The 21621-nt window shown below is 35.7% G+C and overlaps 5 protein-coding genes across 9 annotated transcripts; 3 read left to right on the top strand and 2 right to left on the bottom strand.

Moving 5' to 3' along the window:
* Window positions 1-3335: 3335 nt before the first annotated feature.
* On the top strand, window positions 3336-9061 carry LOC104750784 (phosphate transporter PHO1 homolog 10). 3 transcript variants are annotated; one of them, XM_010472632.3, is made up of 16 exons: window positions 3336-3774; window positions 4163-4238; window positions 4516-5287; window positions 5427-6024; window positions 6099-6426; window positions 6524-6572; window positions 6673-6744; window positions 6816-6945; window positions 7023-7143; window positions 7241-7499; window positions 7590-7694; window positions 7780-7824; window positions 7919-8068; window positions 8169-8447; window positions 8526-8662; window positions 8747-9061. In XM_010472632.3, the coding sequence occupies exons 4-16, from the start codon at window positions 5469-5471 to the stop codon at window positions 8850-8852; spliced, it is 2337 nt and encodes a 778-aa protein (XP_010470934.1). In that variant the 5' UTR covers window positions 3336-3774; window positions 4163-4238; window positions 4516-5287; window positions 5427-5468; the 3' UTR covers window positions 8853-9061. The 3 variants fall into 3 exon arrangements, with proteins under 3 accessions (XP_010470934.1, XP_087347391.1, XP_087347390.1); XM_087491265.1 differs by having other exon boundaries at window positions 3345-3774; window positions 6824-6945; XM_087491264.1 differs by having other exon boundaries at window positions 3345-3774; window positions 8169-8451; window positions 8530-8662.
* A 90-nt stretch (window positions 9062-9151) lies between these two features.
* Window positions 9152-9562, bottom strand: LOC104750783 (uncharacterized). The gene has a single exon (XM_010472631.2). The coding sequence runs from the start codon at window positions 9560-9562 to the stop codon at window positions 9152-9154; it is 411 nt and encodes a 136-aa protein (XP_010470933.1).
* Window positions 9563-9748: 186 nt separating this feature from the next.
* LOC104750782 (transmembrane emp24 domain-containing protein p24delta10) lies at window positions 9749-11336 on the top strand. The gene is made up of 4 exons (XM_010472630.2): window positions 9749-10117; window positions 10216-10425; window positions 10776-10852; window positions 10940-11336. The coding sequence occupies exons 1-4, from the start codon at window positions 9902-9904 to the stop codon at window positions 11082-11084; spliced, it is 648 nt and encodes a 215-aa protein (XP_010470932.2). The 5' UTR covers window positions 9749-9901; the 3' UTR covers window positions 11085-11336.
* Window positions 11337-14343: 3007 nt separating this feature from the next.
* LOC147925729 (uncharacterized) lies at window positions 14344-15273 on the bottom strand. The gene has a single exon (XM_087491263.1). It carries the CDS (start codon window positions 15271-15273, stop codon window positions 14344-14346), a length of 930 nt encoding a protein of 309 aa, XP_087347389.1.
* LOC104750781 (hyperosmolality-gated Ca2+ permeable channel 2.4) lies at window positions 15014-20856 on the top strand. 3 transcript variants are annotated; one of them, XM_087491261.1, is made up of 12 exons: window positions 15014-17262; window positions 17380-17493; window positions 17648-17960; window positions 18037-18192; window positions 18333-18396; window positions 18520-18729; window positions 18861-19031; window positions 19141-19439; window positions 19514-19790; window positions 19893-20168; window positions 20252-20485; window positions 20554-20856. In XM_087491261.1, the coding sequence occupies exons 3-12, from the start codon at window positions 17683-17685 to the stop codon at window positions 20716-20718; spliced, it is 2130 nt and encodes a 709-aa protein (XP_087347387.1). In that variant the 5' UTR covers window positions 15014-17262; window positions 17380-17493; window positions 17648-17682; the 3' UTR covers window positions 20719-20856. The 3 variants fall into 3 exon arrangements, with proteins under 3 accessions (XP_087347387.1, XP_010470930.1, XP_087347388.1); XM_010472628.3 differs by having other exon boundaries at window positions 15278-17493; XM_087491262.1 differs by having other exon boundaries at window positions 15827-17493; window positions 17645-17960.
* The last annotated feature ends 765 nt before the right edge of the window (window positions 20857-21621 follow it).

Below are 21621 nucleotides of genomic sequence, written 5' to 3'. Positions count from 1 at the left end.
TATTTAGGTGAATCTCCATTTCAAGCAGAATTATATACTTTTGTCCTATTTCTCAAAATATTCGTTCTTTCGTTTCGCTATTATTGCTTGCTTTGCTCCTATCTTTGTCTACTCCTATCCATTTATCCAAAATGTAAGCCCAACTATCAAAAGTCATATGCAACATTATCATCTACACGATAGTTTACGTTACATGACAAAATATATCCATCATTATCAATAACTTTATATTGCATTACTTATATTCCAGTAACTTCTTCATTCTTCAAGTTCATCAGTTTCTTACAATTTAGTGCCATCTAGCCAAATTTTGTTCTTTAATATGATATTTGTTTGTTTCACTGCTGGAAAACCACAGGACGATTAAGGATTTCTTTTCATCGTTTTAAATTCAAAAATAGGCTATAATGTGTTCAATATGAAGGAGATCAGATTTTTGGTTTTTGATTTATAATTTATTTTTTGGAGTTAAAATATAGGATGCTAGGGTTAAGATTTAGATATCAGGGTTTAGTTTACAAAGATTATGATATACATGCAGTTTGTTTTTTATATATAAATGGATTATTTTCTTAGTTTGATATAAGATGTAGACTAATTTTGTGAACCTCAATAATTCTTAAGTAATTTTGTTTTTCTCTCTATATTAGTCGCTATAGTTTTATAGAATATCCATTTTGCTAAAAAAAAAAAACAAAACTAGTAATTAAGGAGAAGTACTTGAGAATTTGTATTGCAAAAGAAATCGTGTGAAGACCATTCTTTGTCTTAATCTTGGAAGAAACGTGGCATGCTATAAGGTTTGGGGGTCCAATTTTTTTGGCTCCTGATGACGTATATCGTTTTCACATAAAAAGTCATTGAGGATAAGGATTGTGGAGGGCATACACCCACGCGCCACCGTGGATTTCTGATTAAACAAATACTTAGTTTGTCACTAATTACGCATGTTCTTATCTAATAGTGTCATTACCGTTTCCTAATTGGGTGATTAAATCTTTCTTTACTATATTTTGTCAAAAACTCCCAGAAGCTCTGTTCAGATTGGATACAAGTTTCTTGAAAAAGGTGTTGTAACGAAGATGCGAAGGAACGTTCTAGCTTAAAGTGGGAAAGAGGATAAAATAAAATAAAAAACAAGTTCATGAATCATGACCATCATCACGATCGAATTAATTTATTTTCATGGGTCTAGTTATAGTTTGGAATTATTATTAGCTGTTCGTTCTGGTTAATTCATGATCTTTTATAAGAAGTAAGAGTTACCGAATCTTTGATAAACAATGACGCATTTTCTACAAAATTTTAAGAAACTAGCTACGTTTTTAGTGGATAATCAAAAGATGCCATTTTCACAAATTAACCCCAAAAGCTATTTTTTTTTTTACATGCAAGTGTACCTAAATTATTACTAAATTTCCAAGGGCACACCGCACACGAATCATTTATTCAATTTTCAATACATTAACCAAGCCATTTTACTTACTATATTGGGCATGGGACAAAAAAGATCGGATTAAAAGATAGGAAGATTAGGATGATCAGATGACGCAAACGCTCTAGCATTTTTAAAGAACCAATTAAAAATGAGTGACGATGATTAATCAAGTCGTCATCTTAATCTCTAGCATCCTTGCATAGCTATAGGGAGGATATATGATACCATTAATTTATGTTAGTTATAGAGATTGACCTCACACACATGACACATGCTTTACTAAATTCTTTTTATATCCACGTGAAACTAAAAGAAAAAGCAACTCCTAGTCCTAGTTCTCGATACGTATAAGTTCAAAGTTAAGACTATGATTTGATGATCGTAACTAAAATAAAGTGTTTTTCTTAACGATTACAGATTTTTTTTTTCCAACTATTACCTTGTTTTTAAATACGTACGGTTGTCTACTTCCGACTTTCAAATCTTCTTCACTAAGATTTATTATTAGTAACTTTGAATTTGATGATAATTACTGAATCTAACGTAAATAAATCTAAACTTCCAATGTTTAGAGAAAAAATGGAAAAAGAAAAAGAAAAAAACAAGTGCTAAAATAGAAATAATATCGTTTTGCTTAATATTTAAAATTTTCAGTTCAATCCAAAATGACGTTGTTTTGGTTCTATATATTAACGTAAAATCTACTTTGAGATAATTTTACAATTGATTAACATTGTTAAGCAGTTTGCATGATTTCACGTAAATTGTTAACTTCCTGTTTAATGTTTATATTATTTTCTAGTTGAAAATATGATTCAACCATAGTTTCTTTATCCCAACATAGTTGAATTGTGAAAATATGAAAAAAAAATCCATTTTTTGAAAATATAACGGATAAAAACTATAAATGTATATAAAAAAAAACTGCAAAATATGAGAATTAATGGTTGAAATTTACAATGAAGCTGATTGAGACTAAATTTCTAAGGTATGTTTTCGTGAAAAATTTACAATGATCTACAGGTCGATCTATGATCATGATATCATAAACCGGATCGGAACTGATATGTTTTAGATAAAAAAATTTGGATCAGAGTTCGCGCCGGTTTAACCGGTCAGGACCAGGTTTCAAAAAATTTGGTAGTGATGATGGACCATGATGGTAGGTTAAATGACGTTAATAGCTTTCATCTCTTCCACTGAAATTTGGCTTTTGGCTACAACATTGACCCAACATTAATAATTAACTATATATATAATAGACAAAATATAAGTTGTGGACAATATTTATCCTGCAAATAATAATTATATTTGACTTAAGTTTGTCCACCACGTTTAAGTTAGTGTGTTGTAGTCTTGGAGACAAATCAATGATAAACATTATTTATAAATTGTCCATTAAAACATATATATATATATACATTTGTAACACTTTAAATAGATAAACAATGCATAATAAAAAATAATATTTAAAGTAGACGAAATATATATTTTTTTCTAGATAGTAGACAAAAATATCATAGTGGATAATAAATATTATGGACCAAAAATAAAGAATATGAATCAATTAACATGATGGATAAAAATAAAATTTAAATTTGTCCGCACAATAACCTAATAGAATAAGAAGTATGAGATAAATGTGAAGGCGAAAGCTTTTTTTTTACTTCATAATAGAATCTTGTCTACCTAAAATTTAAAAGTAGGAGCAAAACCTAGAAAATTAGAGAAAGATATTAATTTAAGTGAGATTGGACTGCTTTAATTTGAAATTGGACTGTTGTGCAAGACAGTGAAAAGACACGACACAACAATTTTATTAAATAAAAAACAAGAAAATATATTTTTATTATTTTGGAGAGGAAACATAGGATAGGGTTAAACTGGTCATTCTATCATACAGTTGTGGTACTCCTTGAAAGGAGTTTATTGCAATGTGGTATAATCGGATAGAAAGAGAGTTATGAATGTGGTAGAAGTAGAACTCTTAAAAAACTCTTTTGTAAACTCTGTAAAACTGTGAAAGTATCATCCCTCCGCCTCGCAGTCGTCACCTTACAGCCTCCGGAGACTTTTACACACCAATGTCGTTGGGACTAACGGTCGTAAAACGCGCCGTCGTTGAATCCCGGCGCATGCTAGAAGAGTACCGAAGCTTCAGTTACATCTCCACGATCTCTTCCTCCTTTGAAACGGCGTCATCAATCGCCCTACCGATTCACCGCCGCTTGTTTTACCGGGATTTTATCAGGATCTGTCATTGTTGACGAGAATTTCAGTTTCGGTTTCTCTTTCAGTGGATCCATGGAGCTACTGGCTTTTGCCTAAGAAGAAGGGTATCATTGTTTTTTTTTTCCAGCATTTCCCATTTAAAACTGCGAATTTGCAAATTTGAGAGTTTTGGGGTTTTAAAGTGTTGCTGCATTGGGGATTTGCTCTGTTAGCATAGAGTTTCTTTCTAGGGTTTTAGGGAGGTTCAGTATATGGCAAAAAGATTCGATCTTGAGACGATAAGTGAAATTCTTTTGACTTCAGTAGGCAAGAACCAAAGGCCATTTGTCTCTTTGGCATTATCTCTGCTCCTAATTATCTTTTGAGATGTGTTAAAAATGGAATACGATTGGCTTTGTTTAGGCTCAAAATCGTCGATTTTATCTTAGGACAGAACTTTGCTTGTGAATGATTTGGTTTAACAGTAGCTTTTGGACTTCGTGAAACATACAGATTTCTAAACACAAGAGGGGGATAAGAAATGGACCAAAGGCCCTTTTAAACCTACTCCCGTGATCATCCGTTGCAGGTTTCAGATCATTCTCTGTTACGTTTTTGATATCTCTTAATTTTGTTTCATTGGTTTAAGTTTTTGTATTCAATCTGGCTTTTGAGAGTCAAAGAAGGCTTTCTAATTCAAATCCAATTCGGTAGCAAATGGGACTAACCGTCTTTGATAGAAGAGCTTGTTGTGTTAATTTTTTCTGTAAAAAATCTAGGACTGCTTCTTGAAACAACTTGGTGTCACCATTTTTCCATTCTTGGTATCACCACCGTTATGTGCATGACACTGCTGTTTGTTTCAGGAGTTGTGGGCGAGTTAAGCTGCCACATTTCTATTGCTGCAGCGGTGAGCGGTCAATTCCTTGATGAGCATAGCAATTCAAACAACTGATCCGTAGTTACCATATGAACAGCCTTTGCTAAACTTGGACCAAGTCTTCTCTGTTTTGGCATATCATTTGGATTCCGAAAAATCAAAATACTGTTATGTTATAAGTACACTTGCTTAGAGATTACGACCATTTAAGAAGGTTTTGCACAAGTAATTTAGAGGATTTGCAAATTGCAATTTACAAATGCAGTTGTGAAGTAAATTGTATTTTGATTGGTGTAAAGCCTTATAGAAGTCTCCTCCACTGCCAAGTTACGCGGTTTCACTGCCACACTGAAGCTTACGTAGCAACACGTGTCATGCTCTGGTGGGCTAATAAATTGGTCAACCCGTATCTATTCTATGATTTGCTTTTGCTTCCTTCCATCAGTTTCGGCCGCAACAGATTCAACACGCATTCCATTTATCGTTCGGCACGTGGTAGTCACAGAAGAATCCAACGGCTGTGGAATAAAGGAGGAACAAGTTCTTAAGCATGATCTCTTGCCGTAAACCATCTAATACAAGGCACCGCAAAATACTGTAGTGTCAGTCGGCGAGACTTAAAGAGTTAAGGCGTTTCGAATTACCGACGTCTCCTCTCCCTTTGTCTTCTTCCTTCTCCCTCGTTAATGGCGGAAAAATCGAAATTGCAGAGAAGCTTCTATCATCGAGCTTAGTCTTAACGTTTCTTCCTGATCAAGGTACCTATCAAACACCATGAATGTACTCAGTTAGAACGAATCTTAGTTGTTCAAATGGATCCTGAATCTGTAATTTAGTGTCATAGATTTAACCGATTCTGTAATGTTGTTCTTGTTCTCTTCATGATGTTTGTGATAGGCTGATAGAGTTTGGTTGAATTGAGGATACACAAAAAAAAAGATGAAGTTCGGGAAAATATTTAAGAAGCAAATGGTGCCAGAGTGGGTTGAAGCTTATATGGACTACAATGGTATGAAGAGGATTCTGAAAGAAATACGTAGCTACAAGCATAGTAAGCTGACTAGAGCAGCGTCGAGAGTTTCGCGGCAGGCGGAAGCTTTGCACCGTTCGTTTAGTGGTTTGTCGTTTCATCCTAGGCACAATGAACATGCTGGGGACATTGAGGACCAAGTCATAAAAGTTGACACGGTGCAGCAAGATGATGAGTCTCGTCAATTCTACAAGACTAAGTTTCTAAAGAAGTCTGAAGAAGGTGGAGAGTTTGAAGAATCTTTCTTCAAGAAGCTCGATGAGAATCTCAACAAAGTTAACAAGTTTTACCGGGATAAAGTCGAGGAAGTGCTGGAGGAAGCGGCTTTGCTAGATAAACAAATGGATGCATTGATTGCGTTGAGGGTCAAAGTGCAAAAGCCTGATGCAGATAACCTGAATTTGGAGAAGCATCCCTCTGATAAAGTCGTTGTAGATGCATCTGATAGCTCAACAAGAACACCGGGTAAGCATATATGAAGCATCTTGTGCTCAGATGGTTTTGTTTTCAGTTTATTGAATTCTTGATATATTTTCCAGGCACTGCGAACAAAGATATGGTACACGGTATGGAAAGAACTAACATTCCTGAAGAAGAGGCCACACATATTGCGGCTGATATTGTCCCGGTTTCTCATACTGATGGAAATGAAGAGGAAGCTGGTAATGGTGAAAAGCAGGATCTTCGTGAAATACTAGAGCGTGTGAAGATGAATGATGCGCTTGAATCTCCTATTTCTACATTAAAAGGAGTTTTTGGAGATTCTAATGAACCAATCTCTAAGAAAGGATTGAAAAAAGCAGAAGAACAGTTGAGGCTTGTTTTTAGTGAGTTCTATCAGAAACTCCGTCGTCTGAAGGAATACAGGTGAGTGAGGAGAAGGTTCAGCCAAAGTTCAATCACTCATGTCTTTTTTTATATTGCTATGCTACTGATTTGTCCATGTTTGTGTTATTTGAATCAGTTTCATGAATCTTCTGGCATTTTCAAAAATCATGAAGAAGTATGAGAAGGTTAGATACAAAAAGCTTCTTCTATGTTACAGATTCCTTACTGTAGAGCAATATAGATGTATGAACAATGGCATCATGAGATGTGTTGGTTAATTTGTAGATTGCTTCGAGGAATGCATCGAGGAACTACATGAAAATTGTGGATAATTCATTGATTGGGAGTTCTGATGAGGTTTGTAGAGTATTTCAGACAACAGAATCAGATTTCCATTATGTTTTTCTGCTCACTGTATCCTAATTTAGGTTAACAGACTCCTGGAGAGAGTAGAGGTAACTTTCGTTAAGCACTTTTCAAGCGGTAATCGAAGAGAAGGCATGAAGTGTCTAAGGCCAAAAGTTAAAAGAGAAAGGCACAGGGTTACATTCTTCTCTGGTAAGGGATTTTGAGATTTCAGATTCCAAAAGATATTACAATTTGTTCACTTATACTTGCTCTTTATTTCCCCACAGGTTTCTTTTCTGGTTGCTCAATAGCACTAGTTGTTGCTGTTGTTTTCAAGATAGAAAGTAGAAAAATCATGGACAAGGATTACGGTACTGAATACATGGCGAATATTATCCCTCTTTACAGGCAATTATTCAATCACTTACTCAGTACATGTGCTCATGAAATTAGTATAAACAGATCTTTCTTGTCTCACACTGACAAAACATTGCATGTCCTGCAGCTTATTTGGATTCATTATTCTTCATATGCTCATGTACTCAGCGAATATATACTTCTGGAGGCTTTATAGAGTCAACTACACGTTCATCTTTGGTTTCAAGCAGGGAACAGAGTTGGGTTACAGAGATGTTTTCCTGATAAGCACTGGTCTTGCGGTGCTTGCTTTCGTCTGTTTCCTTCTAAATTTGCAGCTTGATATGGATTGGAGGTTGAAAGATCATAAGACACTCCCTGAAGTTATTCCTTTGGGTTTGGTTACTGTAAGATATTTTTTCAGTGTTTACATTTTTGTGCAATTTTTTAGTATCAGATGGAATATGTCAGGCTTAAACAACCTTTTTTGTTTGCAGGTTGTTCTTTTCATACTCTTTTGTCCTTTCAACATTATATACCGCTCAAGTAGATTGTTCTTCATTCGAGCACTGCTTCACTGTATTTGTGCTCCTCTCTTTGAGGTGATAACAATATTATATATCTACCAGTCGCTAAAACTAATTACAACAAAGATCTCATATTCATGTTTTTCTTCTTTATCAACAGGTTACACTTCCAGATTTTTTCTTGGCAGACCACCTAACCAGTCAGGTTTTATATCTTAATCTTGCATTAATCTTTATGTTGACAATATATATGACTCGAAATAATAGGGCTGTTGTGTTATTTGTTTTGGTAATTTCAGATACAAGCCATAAGGAGCTTTGAGCTATTCATTTGCTACTATGGCTTAGGAGAATACTTGCAGAGGCAAAACAAGTGTCATAGTCATGGTGTTTACAATGCCTTCTACTTTGTCGTTGCTGTTATACCCTACTGGCTCCGCTTTCTCCAGGTATCACACAATTCAATCTCTTCTTATTTTGTTACAGCCTTCATGGATTCTACTATCACATCTGAATCTATAACTTACATGTATCAGTTTTGTTTTGCAGTGCATACGCAGATTATGCGAAGAAAAAGAATCTGTACATGGATACAATGCATTGAAATATATGTTGACAATCATTGCAGTCATCATAAGAACAGCATATGAACTGAAAAAGGGACGGACTTGGATGATTTTGGCTCTTGTAAGCTCAGGTGTAGCGACAGGGATGAACACATTCTGGGACATTGTTATAGACTGGGGACTCCTCCGTAGACATTCTCAGAATCCATACCTAAGGGATAAACTGCTTGTCCCTCACAAAAGCGTCTATTTCGCAGCCATGGTAAGTAACATTACAATTTACAACATCAGAAATTTAAGTGATAAAAGGCTCTGATTGAATAAGATTTGATTATGACAGGTAGTGAATGTGATTCTAAGAGTAGCATGGATGCAGCTAGTGCTAGAGTTCAACTTGAAGTCGCTTCACAAAATCGCAGTAACAAGCATTATTTCATGTTTAGAGATTGTTCGTCGGGGAATATGGAGCTTCTTCAGGTATATACGCTTTTCTGTATATAAAAGGATCCAACTTCTTATGAATGAATGATTAGTATAATGTGAAGTTACAAACTTGTTCAGGTTGGAGAATGAGCACTTGAACAATGTGGGCAAATACAGAGCCTTCAAGTCAGTTCCACATCCTTTCCATTACTACGATGACGACGACGCTGACAAAGACGACTGACCCATCCTAAGAAGTTAAATAACACACTCTCTTTTTCTCTCTGATTAATTGTCTGATATGATGATTCACTAAAACAACAAAGATAATAGCCTTAATAGGAACAGTTTGTGTTTTTTTTTTCCTACGATCAATTCAACGTGTAAAAAGACTTGTACATGATTCGAAACGAGAAAATAGAGAGATCAAACGTAGCTTACAATTACTTTGAACTGATATGTTTAACAGTGAGTAGAATAGAGACTAAAACTGTACTTGAAAAATAAACTTAAAAGAAGATTTTATAGATTCAGTCGATGATATTAGAAAAATCCAGAACGGAGATCATACGCTCTTCTCCTATCTTCGTCCATCAACTCAGCCACACCGACTCTAACCAGATCATAAACCCTCAAAACAGCCTTGAAAACCCCAGTCTCTCCGTCCAACACCTCAATTATCTCCCCGCACCGCCTCTCAATTGCGTCCGCCACATACTTTGAAGATCTGCGTCTGTTGATTCCCAACACAACGTACCAGTCAGGCTCCCCAGTGACCGTGCGATTGTTAGCTGCTGCGAAAAGGATTCTATAAGCTGTGACGTGCGCGTAAGGTTGAGGAGCATCAGGATTCGCTCTACAGACTGAGACAGCGCATCGTAACGCATGTTCTAGGTTTCCTCTCTCAAAGTTCTCTTCACAGTAACGAAGAAGCTCTTCAATCTTGTTCGACATTCTCATTATCACTTACGGCTCAAGTAACTCAATTTTAGAAACTAACTCCCAAAGTTAAGTAAAAGGAGTGTATATTCGTTGTTTAATTTCCTTTTTCATGTTTTTAACCCTAAGAAAAGAAAAGGAAATATTGTTCCTACGTTGAGACGCAAACCGGTCTATTGAGAAGAACCAAATAATATTCTTGGATTCGGTTTGGTATTATTAACGAATAATAAATAAACACGTGTCATAATCCCTTACATCGTCATCGAGGCTCGTCGTCTACGAAACCATCGAGGAAGAAGAAGCAAAGAGAGACGAAGAAGAGAGTTTCGATCTGGATTTATTTTTACAAAAATGTTTCTCAATTCGCAAAAGCTATGGACGAAGATGATTCTAATTCTAACGATTTGGTCACCAATTTCACAGTCGCTTCACTTCGATCTACACTCAGGTCGAACAAAGTGTATCGCGGAAGACATCAAGAGCAATTCAATGACTGTTGGTAAATACAGCATCGATAACCCTCACGAAGGTCAAGCTTTACCACAATCTCACAAGATCTCCGTCAAGGTACTACTAACCCAGATCTTTTCCAATTTTTTATTTAATTTCGATAGATCTGAGTTTTTTTTTTTTTTTTTTTTGGTTTATGTGTGTATATATAAAAGGTGACGTCTAACGCCGGGAACAATTACCATAACGCGGAACAAGTTGATTCAGGGCAATTCGCGTTCTCTGCAGTGGAAGCAGGTGATTACATGGCGTGCTTCACTGCTGTTGATCATAAGCCTGAGCTAGCGTTGAGTATTGATTTTGAGTGGAAGACTGGTGTTCAATCTAAGAGTTGGGCTAAGGTTGCTAAGAAGAGCCAAGTTGAAGTGAGTTTGATTTCATTCCTTCTCTCTCTCTCATTGTGGTTATAGAATTGTAGCTGAACAGTTTTAGATTAAGAAATAGGAAACTTGAGACTTGTAATAGTGAGATTGTTTAAGCTGGGCTAAGGTTTAGGAGACTTGAGACTTGCTAAGAAGAGAACCAAGTTGAAAGTGAGTTTGATTTCTCTTCCCTTCGTGGTTTTGATGTTTTTGATTCGTTGTCTCGTTTGTGGTTTGATTTCATACATAGAATTGTAGCTGAACAGTTTTAGATTAAGAAATGGGAGAGACTAGTTGAAGATGGTTTTGAGCTAGTTATGTTGATCCTCCTTGTGTGTGTTCGTGTGTGGCAGGTAATGGAATTTGAGGTGAAGAGTCTTCTTGATACGGTTAACTCGATTCATGAAGAGATGTATTATCTTAGAGATAGGTAAAAAAAAAAGTCTCTTTTATCAATTGTTTTCGTTTCAAGAAGGTAGTGTTTACATGAGTTGATTTGGTGTGGTCTCTCTCTCAGGGAAGAAGAGATGCAAGACTTGAACCGTTCCACTAACACGAAAATGGCATGGTTGAGTGTGCTCTCGTTTTTCGTCTGCATAGGAGTTGCAGGGATGCAGTGTTTGCACTTGAAGACGTTTTTCGAGAAGAAGAAGGTTATCTAAAGTTCTACAGAGGTTACGAAATTTCTTTTTTCTAAGCCCGAACAAACAAATCTTATCCTCTTTGAATGTTGTACATTAGATCAATGGCTGCTCTACCACGTTATCTGAGAACTTGGAAATTTGATTAAAGTGGCATTAGTTAATTTTTCCAAGATGAGTGTAGTTTTGTTTTTGTTTAGATTTGTTGGTCCTTAGGATTACTTTGAATCTTTGATGGTTTTAAAGTCTCAAATAAATTGCGTTTGTCTGTTACATATATTGTTTTTAAAAAATTCGTATTCAAGTCAAACAGAACAAACAATTTACAAACGTGTTAGAAAAGAACTGAAATCCATTAAGGTTTTGGAATTGGATGGAACTTGAAAAAAAAACTCGTAGTTCGAGTTTCGGTAGGAGAAGTCAATAATATATTATTGGGGTTGTTGGTTTAGTTGACGTAAGCGGTTGCTGTTGCGGCTGAGGCAACACCAACAATTGCGTCTACGTTCTGAATCGAAATAACGCAGCATCATAAGGCATATACCTACGACAAACAAACAAACAACTATACCTGCATCTACTGCAGCCGCAGATACTTACGGCAACAAAAGGAACAAGTCCATATATCTATAAATTGGAGGCAGAGATCATGAGAATACAATTGAAGACACGAAAACAAAATATTACGTGGTCGTTCTCGTTTAGAAGAGACGAACAGCAAAAAGTAGTACGTAGAAGAAGAAGCCTTAAGACACATCGGAGATTTTATTTTATTTTATCATCATCATTCATCATCATCTGGTGTCGCTACAAATGCCCAGATTAAGTTTGTATGGTTCTCGGCATTTGTCACTCTACAAAACCATTTCACATATTAGATAGAACGAATCTTGTAGTTGCTATTTATGTTTAGTATTTTTATGGCCGTGTGGTTCCATTTTCCAAAAGATTTGATTGCATTGCATCTTGACATTTTATAATCTACAAAACTATCTTTTCTGATCGTGTTACTTATCCTAACGTAGCCGTTAAGTTATTAAAGTTAGTAATACTTTTCATTAGAAGCAGCGCTGTGCGAAGCTTAATGATTATTAAAAGGGATAAAAAAAATAAATGCATAGGTTTAAACAAGCAAATTCCTCTATAGTAGGCTGAATATTTTTTTTGAGTGACATTGCTCTCTATTATTTTAATTTTTTTTAAGTTTACAAATTATTTGAAATTTTAGAAAAAAATAGAAAAATGGGTGAAAATACTTAACCAAAAATAGAGTAAATAATAATAGAAAATAAAACATAATTAATTTTAAGAAAAAGATATTCATTGTATTACCTTAGAATTAAAAGATATCTCATAACACAGTGAGAGCAATTTAGGTAAAAAGGCAAAATGTGGAAGAGATGGAAAAAGGCCTCAAATCTAAAAATATTTTAAATCATCATGGACTTTTAATTTAAAATCAAATTGAACTAAATAATGTAAAATCTAAAAATATTACAACAGAAGAAATTAAAAATATTTATAAAGAAGGAATAAACAAATATTGATTTTTCATATCCTTAACTGAAAATGAAATTAAATAAAAAAAAAAAATTTAATTTATGTTTACACAAAATACCATTAATTGACCCAAATATTTTGTTTTTGCCATTTGTCTTAATAATTTTCAATTTTACCATTTTTGCCATTTTTAAATATGAAATATTTCAGAGTTTTTTTTATAAAACACATATTTCATAACAAAAACTATACCCTAAAAAAAACTGGAACCTAATAAACCCAAACATCATGTTTAAATTTCTGTTCTTAAATATAAAAAAGTAGCATTTTTTAAAGTTTTTTGGACAAATGGCAAAATTTGTAAACACCCCTCAAAGAAGTCCCTATCTAGTAATTAACTCTTTTTAATTCACTAATTTTGTCCTCCTTTTTTGTGTCAGATTACTCCAGCTTCCGCTGTATCATATTTGGAGTCTCTTCAATAATGGAGAAAAATGTTGTTTTTAGAAGTTCCTAACATCATTTTGTATATTTGGTGTTTGACTTTCATTTTATTTTTCTCTTAGGATTTTCTTTTTTGAACTTTTGCTAAATTTAAATGAGAAAATATGGTACAATGTTTTCATTCTTTACATTGTGAATTAGAAACAATCTTTATTTATTTAAATATGTTATTGGTATACCCTAAATATGGTAAATGAATTTCTCAAACTACCACACTTAAGTTTTTTTTTTTCCAAAGTACCAAAAAAGTTTTATATTTCAAAAATACCACTAAAGTTTTATATTTCAAAGATACTACAAAAAATTGATTTTAAGAGTGTAATTTTCTTTTTAGGTTTGGATTGACAATTTTAAATTTAGGATATAGGTTTTAGGGGTAGGGTTTAGTATTTGTGATTTAGTGATTATTTTTTAATATAAATTTTAGTTCATTTTTGTGGTAATTTAGAAAAATAAGAACTAGTTAAATGTGGTATTTTTGGAGGAAAAAAAAAACTCATTTAAATGATACTTATGAAAATTGCCCAATGTGTTATTGGTTATTCTCTACTATTTGTGATTTGTATTTAGAGATTCATAACATTGTTATGGTGTTTGGTTAGTAAATAATACTCAATAGAGTTAAACCGGGAGCAAATGGCACCGTGAAGTGGGTGGTAGTTTATTTAGAAAGAGAGCAATGGTATACAAATATTATAACTAGCAGCTTCTTTGAAAAGTAAAGGAGATTATTGATGTATTTTTGGTGTGTATATTAGTGAAAATATTTTAATGAATTGATGAGTATGAAAGCATATATAAAAAAAAAAACCGAAGATCATGGCAAAACATAGTGGTGAATTGTTCATATCTAATATGATTATACAAACATGAAACTGGATATAAACTAAACTTAATTAGTCGTCGAACTTGAAGAATGTAGAAGCCTGATTCTACTAGCTTCGCTCAAACGAGAAAAGTTAACACAAACTATTTCAATTATTTTTGTATTTAAAAAATTCTATTAGATTGGTGGTGTTGTATGTGGAGGAAACACATAATACAGTACAAAACAAAATCTACTACTTTTTTTGTTCAACTGGTATTATATTGATTTAAAACGGATATACACATCCTGCTTACAAGTCTTTGCTGAAGCTTTTGTGCCCACTTTTAACCATACAAGGCAGCCATTAGATATCTCTAACTACTCCTACAGTCTCACTTTTATACCTTCATAAGTGCAGACCTATACAAAAAATGGCTAAACCTACTCCAGGCCATTAAAAACTGAAATTCAATCAGAGGACAAAGTTTTTTCTTCCGCAAACAGATGGTGTAACCATCCCGGTTCACCCCTTGCCACATACGACTGCAATCTGCAGTTTTGAGTTACACTTTGCGCTATCATAAACGCCCCTCTGTTTGAAAATAAGTTTTCCAAAAAGAATTTACTACCTTTAAAATCTCCCAAAAACCTACCTACCTCATTTGATTGATATCTAAAAGCCGTCCACAGTGCAGGTTTAGTAACCACCTGTACTAACACCTGATCCTGCACACCAAAGATCACTTTGTCAATCCTATGACTTCTCATGCTCTCTATTGCCCACAAGCACCCTTGGAATTGGGCTTCCTGCTTGTTCTGCACATTTTCCATAGTTCTTCTACTATGCAACACCACATTACCATCGTGATCCCTAAGGACCCAACCCCCCCCCCCCAACAATCTATTCCTAGCCGACCAAGAGATACCAATATTGCATTTTAACCAATTTTTAGGCGGACGTTTCCAACCTTCTTTTCTTGGTATTACTCTCTCCTTTCGCACAATGGTATGGCCTTCTACCTCCGTGACTTCCACCTCTTCCTCATCTTCAGAATCCTTTTGTGCTTCCACCCATTCTCTCCAATCCTCTTGACTTTTTAATATCGATTCTTGTGGAGAGAAATTTTTTTCCTCAAACGCAACTAGGTTCCGGTTCTTCCATATTCTCCACAAAACCCAAGGGAAAGTTTTCTTTAGTTCCTCTGGCCAGTTTTGATTCTTCATATTCACTAACAGATAATGAATATTTGAAAAAACAGACCCATTATGAAATCCCAACTCCGGTGAAGGTATTCCTGAAACTGCCCATATTTGTCTAGCTAAAGAACATGTGAATAACACATGATTAAGCGTCTCATCTTCTCCTCCACAAATTTGACACGAGTTGTCTATTTTCATTCCTCTCCCTTTTAATGCTGCAACTACTGGTAATGCTCCACAAAGAACTTTCCAGAGGAAAATCTTTATCTTTGGATCTGTATGTATGCCCTAGACTTGAGCTTTTAGCGGATTAGTAGATGGCAAAACATTTGCTTCATCCCTGGTTCTAGGATTTAGAGACTGAGAAGCTAACCAGTATGCCGACTTTACTGAGAACTCACCACTCTTATTGTACTTCCAGGAATAGAAATCCTCACTATCTGAAACCGGCTTTAATTTTTTGATCCTCTCTACGTCTTGCGGTAGGAAGTGGAAATCCAAGGCTTCTATATCCCATGTTCTCTTCACTCTATCAATCAGATCAAAAACCCTAAGATCTGGATTGAAAACACTGTTTCTTCTCCATGGTGGTCGCAAACCCTCATCATCCACCCAATTGTCTAACCATACCTTAACTGACTTCCCATTACCAATATTTTTCACTAATCCTTGCTTGAGGAGTTCTCTTCCAAATAGTATACTCTTCCATGCGAACGATGGTCTTGATCCCAAGGTAGCAGATAAAAAGTCAGAGTTAGGGAAATACCTGCTTTTCATCATTTGAGCAAAAAGACATTCTAGTGCCTGTAAAATCCTCCATGCTTGCTTTGCTAAAAGAGCCTGGTTAAATGTGTGTACATCTCTAAACCCCATTCCTCCCTTATCTTTGGGTAGACACAGTTTCTCCCAACTTAACCAGTGAATCTTTTTTGCATGTTCCGCATTACTCCACCAGAAATCCGCCATAACACTTGAGAGATTCTCACATGTTTTCTTGGGACGCTTGAAGCATGACATAGCAAAAACCGGCATAGAGAGAGCCACTGATTTTAACAACACTTCCTTACCCCCATGGGATAGAAACCTAGTGAACCACCCTGATAGTTCATCAGAGCAATCTTTAAGATAGTTCATCAGAGCAATCTTGGAACCACTGAAACACTCAGGGAGACCTAAATATATACCTGCTCCTCCTTCTTTCCTGATCCCCATTCTGTTCTGAATGCTAATCTTTGTCAAAGGGTATAATTTAGCTCCGAAGTTGATTGCTGACTTACTCAGGTTTATTGATTGTCCAGTGGCTGCTTTATATTTACTCAAAGTATCCACCAAGAAACCACTATGTTCTATGTTTGCTCTGCACAAGAATAAACTGTCATCAACGAATAGCAAATGATGAATTTCTGGCCCTTCCTGATGAAACTTAATACCCTCGATCTTATCTTCTCTTTGACCCTTATTAAGCAGGTGAGTTAATCCTTCAGTACACAGAACAAATAGGAAAGGAGATAGGGGATCTCCCTGTCTAAGGCCTCTCTGCGGTGTTATCATCCCGTATGGTTGATCATTGATTAACACTGAAAAGGTCACCGATGTTACACATTTCATTACCCATTCGATCCATTTCCAGTGAAAACCCATTGCTGACAATAACTCCCTCAAATAGCTCCACTCCAATCTATCATATGCTTTAGACATGTCTGTCTTTACCGCCATGAACTGAGATGAGATTTCCGGATGTGTGTTTAAACAGTGAACCGCTTCATGTGCCACCAGGATGTTATCTGTAATCAACCTCTCTGATACGAAAGCCGACTGGTTACTTGACACAATATGAGGAAGGATATCTTGCATTCTTGATACCAGTATCTTAGATATAGTCTTATAAAGAATAGAGCATAAACTTATAGGTCTAAGATCACTCATTTCTACCGGATGATGTACCTTAGGGATCAAGCACAGCACAGGTAAGTATGGTTCCATTCAGCAGGGAAGCTCCCTTAATTTATTCATTCAATTTTATTAAAACCACAGTTGACTTTCCCAAAATATACAAAAATACCCTCACAAAATCCTACATGTATTAATATATCCCAAAGCACAGTAAGGGTAATTTCGGTAAAGTATCAACCAATAAACAAAATGGGGGAAGCGAGGGAAGAGGGCCTAAAAATCTGAATAAAATTGGTACTACTAAACGTGTCCGATTTTTTTAAAAAATTAAAATTTATCATCTAATCTGCTCTCTTTGCTTTCCACAATCAATCAACTTAGGGAAATTTATTATTTATCGGCAAATTTCAGATTATAATTTGTTTTCTCTGGTTCGTAATTGATCACTGACTTTGAAGAAGCTTTGGAAAACGCGTCTTTGGGACTTTTTGATTTTCGCAGTCTCACAACAACGCTCGCTCTCAGGTTTTGATCCTCCTCTGTCTTGTATTTGAATTCTGATTTAGTTTTTTTTTTTTTATTTTTTTTTATTGACTTCTATTTGATGACGAAACCTCGTAGAAAAAAAAAATGTTGAAATCTGGGTTTTTTTTTTTTGGTTTCCGATTTGTTTAAGCAGTTACAGAGGTTTTGAAATTGTCCTTTTAAGAGAAGATGCTTTTGTCAGCACTTGTTATGTCTGTTGGGATCAACTCTTGCCTATGTGTATTGTTCTTCATACTCTACTCTGTACTAAGGAAGCAGCCACGCAACTACGAGGTTTTTTTACCTCGTCGTCTCGCAGCTGGGACCTCTAAACGTAGGCGTAACAAAGTGGCGAGGTATATACCTTCTGTTAAATGGATTTGGAAATCATGGAGACCATCAGAGAAAGAACTGATGGAATCCTCTGGCCTTGATGGTGTTGTCTTTATGAGAATGATTACTTTCAGGTAAAACCTTAAGACTTTAGTTTTGTATATATATATATCATTGTATGTATGGTTAATTATACATTTGATTCTGCAGTTTGAAAGTGTTCTTGTTTGCTGTGATCATTGGGATATTTGTTCTCTTGCCTGTGAACTGCTTTGGAGATCAACTGATTGTGATTGACTATGCTGACTGGTCTTCTAATTCCTTGGATCTTTTTTCTGTTGCAAACCTCAAAGTCCGCTCACCATGGTAACCCCTCAAACTCTTATTTTTATCGTTATTATCATCCCTTGGATGAAGTAGCGATATTGCAGCTCGGATTCCTTCTGTGGGCGTATATGACATTTCGTTATAGCTAAATAAATTCTATCTTTTTGGTTTCTTTGTAGGCTATGGGTTCACTTTGGAGCTATATATCTTCTGACTGCATTTGTCTGCTGTCTTCTTTACTTTGTAAGGGCTTTTCTTATGATTGGTTACTGAAATGAACACCAAAAAGTTCAAGTTGATAACTTTTGTTACTAGTCTTGACTCTCACTTAGATATCTCGTCACTAGTATTGGCTTTCTTTGACAGGAATTCAGATATATTGCCTTGAAAAGGATTGAGTATTTCCATTCATCCAAACCTCAGCCACATCAGTTCACCATATTAGTTCGTAATATCCCCTCTTCTGATGGAAGCAGTGTGAGCGACACTGTTGACAGGTTCTTTGGAGAAAATCATTCTTCTACATACCTTTCTCATGTGGTCATCCATCGAACAAGTAAACTTCGGAGTGTTGTTGTAAGTCCTGAAACAGCTAAACTGCTTTCCATTGGACAGTATATCTTTGTATCTTTGTATATGCATGCTATTGCGACCTATTACTACCTGAGCTCTTGGTTATGGTTCTTGTTCAATTCTGGCTCTTGCAGGATCAGGCTAAAAAGTTATATAAAAAAGTGAAACATAAGAAGCCAGTTACGAAGACACCAATGAGATTCTTCAGTCGCAAGGACACCCCTGAGGATCACTATGAGAGAGTGTTACAAGAAATGGAACAGAACATACGATTGGGGCAAGCTGAAGTTTCAGCACCTGGAAAAGTATGCCACTTATGGTTTAGCACGTGATTACGTTATGTATTCGATTTGAAATCAAGATAATGATGCTTGCAAATATATATAACCTGCGACTGGATACTTTCTGATGTAGGAAGTTCGAGCTGCTTTTGTGTCATTCAAGTCTCGATATGGTGCTGCAACGGCACTCCACATGCCACAATCAATCAACCCCACTTACTGGCTCACAGAACCAGCACCAGAACCTCATGACGTCCACTGGCCTTTCTTCTCTGCATCATTTATGCAGAAATGGCTTGCTAAAATTCTGGTTGTCTTCGCTTGTCTTCTCCTTACCATCTTGTTTCTTGTTCCAGTAGTACTTGTCCAAGGTCTCACCAACCTGCCTGCACTAGAATTTATGTTCCCGTTCTTGACATTGATTCTCTCAATGTAAGTGAAACTTTTTCATTTCCATTACTTTTTGAACAACACTTTGTGCTAAACCTTAGCAATCTATGTTGCAGGAAAGTTGTAAGTCAAATAATAACTGGATACCTTCCAAGTCTTATACTTCAGACGTCTCTGAAAGTCGTACCTCCCATCATGGAGTTTCTCTCTTCTATCCAAGGGCACATTTGCCACAGCGATATACAAAAGAGTGCTTGCAACAAGGTGATCTGGTTCACAATATGGAATGTGTTTTTCGCAACTGTTTTCTCTGGATCAGCCTTCTACAAGCTTTCTGTAATCCTCGATCCAAAGGAAATTCCGGTCAAGTTGGCTGTGGCTGTTCCGGCTCAGGTAATAAAACTTCCCCCACCATTTTGATTGGCGCACATAATGGTCACAACTCTTGGTTGATGACTGAACTGGATTAACCGGGGGGGTTTACATCATTTGCAGGCATCATTTTTCATCGCCTATGTTGTGACAACAGGGTGGACGGATACTCTGACTGAACTCTTCCGTGTAGTTCCCTTCATGGTCAGTTACATAAAAAGATCATTTGAACCTTCGGATGAAAATGAATTTGTTGTCCCGCCTATGCGGTACCACAGAGACACCCCAAGAGTTCTCTTCTTAGGACTTCTTGGGATTACATACTTCTTCTTAGCTCCATTGATTCTTCCTTTCATTCTTTTCTACTTCTGCCTTGCATACATTGTCTACCGAAACCAGGTAATGTATGACACACGTCTTATACTCCTTTTAGATTTCTCATTCCACTAGAACTAAGCACTCAATTGCGTTTCGGGATGCAGTTTATGAACGTCTATGCTCCAAAGTTTGATACGGGCGGTATGTTTTGGCCAATGATACACTATACGATGATATTCTCTCTTGTACTCATGCACGCAATTGCAATCGGTCTATTTGCGCTAAAGAAGATGGAACTAGCTACATACTTGCTTGTCCCTCTTCCCGTTTGTACTCTTCTGTTCAACGAGTTCTGTCGTAAACGCTTCATGCCTATTTTCACTGCTTATCCTGCTGAGGTACAAATCCCATAACATAGAGCGAAAAAAAAATACAAGTTGTAACTGTGTGTTTTGTGAATCTTTAGGTGTTGACAAAGAGAGATAAGGAAGATCGAAACGATCCAAGAATGCCTGAGTTTTATGATAACTTGGTTAGTGCGTACCAAGATCCTGCTATGCTCCCACTTCGGTTATCTGGAAGCAGAAGTGATAGCCTCACTAGTCCTCTTCTCTCTCCTACTGAGGTTTGAAGTTGAACCTCTTCTATACAAACTTTCTCTGTTCTTTTCCTCTGTACATGCATGTGCATATATGTATATACTTCTTCCCTTATACCTCAAAACATTAGAGATCTACATTGAAACTCAATATCATCATTTATTTGTAAATCTTTATTTACTACAGAACCAGTCATTACATAGAGTAGTAAATTACATCAGTCGTTGTTTAGTCTTGTGTTCGGCATTGGGAAAAGGGTAACCAAAATTTTGAATATTGACTACTAGTAACAGTTACTAACGTTACACTTTCTTGTCTAAACCTAGTAGTCACGATATGTTCATAAAAATTAAGCAATAATTATGCTTCCACTTTGAACTAAACCATGTCTCTTATCTTGAAGACGTCATTGGTTACAAAGCAGGTTAATACTACCAAAAAAAAAAAAAAAATCGAGAATATACTAGTTGGCTAGTTGCAAAGAGAATTGTGTTTTCATGGAAATGAATAGGTATCCAAAGATAACCAGATGTATGATGTAACACAATCTTTGTTCTTTATAGGCTCTTGTCTAAATCAAGATATTGGTAAATGGAACGACCGGTCATCTGATACTTTAATATATTGGTTAGAGTGATTGGACCTTCATTTTGGTATCAAATATATTCATTTAACCTGTTTTTTTTTGTCGTTAGCGAATGACTTTTTTTAAAGTATCATAATTTATCCGTAATCACCCAAACCTTCTACTATTGTGTTCTATCTGTTATTTGCTTTTGTAATTTACCCATATACATCTCTGTTTTTTTATAACATTCATACTAAAAAATATTCCGTATCTAATGTTACGAGATCTTTAATCTAAAATAAATAGCTAAGAAATGATCAGTGCAAACTGAAAAATGGAAAACACATGGGAAAGAAAGATGAAAAAA

The sequence above is a fragment of the Camelina sativa genome, chromosome 16 (assembly GCF_030686135.1).
Source record: "Camelina sativa cultivar CO46 ecotype springtype chromosome 16, ASM3068613v1".
Taxonomy (NCBI): Eukaryota; Viridiplantae; Streptophyta; class Magnoliopsida; order Brassicales; family Brassicaceae; genus Camelina; species Camelina sativa.
The sequence above is the reverse complement of the archived record's forward strand: the minus strand, read 5'-3'. Positions and strand labels throughout refer to the sequence as shown.